Raw genomic sequence first — 2,616 nt, 5'->3', positions numbered from 1 at the left:
CCCCAAGGGCAGCACTCCTTGCGTGAAATAGAAGAAGGGAAAAGAGGAAAAAAGAAATGAATGGTTAATATTGTCCATGTCCTTCAGCCAAACAGCACCAGCAAAACAAGTTAAACAAGTTGGGTTTATTACTCCCTTCATTGAGGGAGAACACGAAGTATAGGGAACCAAGAGATGCCTGAGTCAAGAAGATGTTTAAAAAAAACCCATCATCAAACAGGATTTGGGTTTTTACTGGGTAATTTGGGGAGGGTCGGAGGAAACAGGGATTTAACTTAGGTGGAGTGCTGTTCGAAAACAGGGGCAACTCCATGACCAGGTGTCTCAATGAATAGTATCTATAGGGAGAACAAACTAGGAGGAGGATAAATCTGTAACAGAAAAAGCATAGTAGTCACTCTTATCTGGGAGAGAGGGCTGTGTGGTGGTTTGTGGCCTGATGACTGTCCTTGCTTTTGTTTCATTGATTATGGTCTCAGAGTGACCATAATCTGACATAAACTTTCTGTGAGATTATATCCAACAAGAGAACAACATGGCTTCACTGTGAGTATCAAACCAATTACCAGACATCAGAAGCTACTTTTTTCCTTTCTCAATATACACAAAACTTATATTCATATTTTTAAAGATATATATAAATATATATATATATATTTATACCAAATACATATAATATGCATCTCTTTTCTGTATGTGGTCATGAGAAGTAATTAATTTTTTTTTTTTTTTTTTTTTTTTTGGCTGGGTACAGTATACTTTATTGATGGTACATGACAAGGTAGGGCTCCCCAAGCCCCTCCCCTTCTTCAGGGGGTCTGGGATGGAAACAGTGGAGGTTGGGAGATTCTCAGTGTTTTAGGGGATAAGTTGGGGCAGGGATTCCCCAGCAGCTGAGGGCCTCTTTCTTCCTCTTGCTCTGGCTGGGGCTGGTGGTTCAGGGGGCTCTTATTCCTTGGAGGCCATGTGGACCATAAGTTCCACCACCCGGTTGCTGTAGCCAAATTCATTGTCATGCCAGGAAATGAGCTTGACAAAGTGGTCATTGAGAGCAATGCCAGCCCCAGCATCGAAGGTAGAGGAGTGGGTGTCACTGTTGAAGTCGCAGGAGACAACCTGGTCCTCAGTATACCCCAGGATGCCCTTAAGGGGGCCCTCTGATGCCTGCTTCACCACCTTCTTGATGTCATCGTATTTGGCAGCTTTCTCCAGGCGGCAGGTCAGATCCACAACAGACACATTGGGGGTGGGGACACGGAAGGCCATGCCAGTGAGCTTCCCATTCAGCTCAGGGATGTACATCCGTCTTCTAACACACATTCCATGTTTGTTCCTCTTGACCTTAGCTACCACTTTGACAGTAGAGATTCTCTACCTGGTACAGTGACCCACACAAAGGTAAGCCTTTGACTGCCTTTGACAGTCCAGCCTTTATTGGCTTGTCCTAATCTCCCATTAACCCCACTATTGTATGTTAACATCCTAAGTCCCCAGTGAATCCTCTAAGATCCATTTGTCTCCATTGCAAAAGCAATCCAACTTTTCCTCATCAAATGGACTAAGTCATCTCACCCAGGTTAGCAACCTCTTTCTCTATGTACTGTATTGGTTCAGTGGTATGAGGAGCCCCAAGTGGCCAGATGTTAGTCTCAACTCCATTTCAACTCAAGGAAACCATCTTCACACCACTTCCCACAGCTCCAGTAGAAGCCTACTCTCTTGGTAACAAAATCCTCTGAGACATCTAAAACTCAGGTTGTGGAAATGAGAGCAAAAGTCACTAGAAACAAAAACTGTGAGGGAGGGAGTAGTTCTTAGATTTAATAGTGAAAGGAACCATTCCTATACCTCCCTCTTTGGTTATGGGAGAAAGAGCACTGGATATTAGCAATCAATTCAAAGCACGTATAGCATCTTATAGGAAAGCCTCACCAACACATGGTGTATCATAGGCACCTGGAGACACACTGGGTTTTCAATAGGCCAGTTCATAGTTCTATGAAGACAACTTTTTCTAGGTGACAAGGTAAATGTATGACAAGAGGATACTGTGGTCCTCTGGCTCACTTCTGCTATGAATTATTTCCTTGGTCCCATACACAATTGTGTGGGATAACTTTATTCTGAATAAGTCATTCCATGAGTCTACCAATGGTACACTGTCAGAAGCATTTTTCACAGAGAGGCTGGATGACATGCACAAGGAACTCTTTGAACTATTTTTGTAATCTTCAGTAGGTCTGAAATTAATTAGGAATAAAAAGTTTAAAAGTAAAGAAAGCTAGGTAGGAGAAGAAGAGCTGTTCCTGCCAACAAGAAGACTCAGGAGAAAATAGAATTCAATGTTTAACAGATTCAGGGAGAAATGTGTTATATTGATCAAAACTGCATACCTTCTTTATGTTCAAAATAAGTAATTATTAAACACACGGATGTAATATAGCATTTTAACTTATTTGAAATTGTCTTGAATTATAGACTTTTCTTTTCCCAATCAGGCCTACTCAAAATACTATTTCAAGTATTTCTTTGTTTTTTCTTTTACTTATTTGGTTTATTCTCTTATTACCAGGGAAACATCTTCTCTATAGATTCAGTTCTGTATGCAGGTTTTTC

General features: G+C 41.2%; 1 protein-coding gene across 1 annotated transcript; it reads right to left on the bottom strand.

Annotated features, from left to right (window-relative positions):
• Positions 1-715: 715 nt before the first annotated feature.
• LOC122904026 (glyceraldehyde-3-phosphate dehydrogenase-like) lies at positions 716-1,318 on the bottom strand. Its single transcript, XM_044244522.1, has one exon. The coding sequence runs from the start codon at positions 1,300-1,302 to the stop codon at positions 949-951; it is 354 nt and encodes a 117-aa protein (XP_044100457.1). The 5' UTR covers positions 1,303-1,318; the 3' UTR covers positions 716-948.
• Positions 1,319-2,616: the final 1,298 nt, after the last annotated feature.

Source organism: Neovison vison, chromosome 4 (assembly GCF_020171115.1).
Source record: "Neovison vison isolate M4711 chromosome 4, ASM_NN_V1, whole genome shotgun sequence".
NCBI classification, from domain to species: Eukaryota; Metazoa; Chordata; class Mammalia; order Carnivora; family Mustelidae; genus Neogale; species Neogale vison.
Note: the sequence above shows the minus strand (reverse complement) of the source record. Positions and strands in the feature narration are given on the sequence as shown.

What these genes read in the sequence shown, in the direction of transcription:
- LOC122904026 (XM_044244522.1), bottom strand. Translation starts at nt 1,302, where the DNA reads ATGTACATCCCTGAGCTGAATGGGAAGCTCACTGGCATGGCCTTCCGT.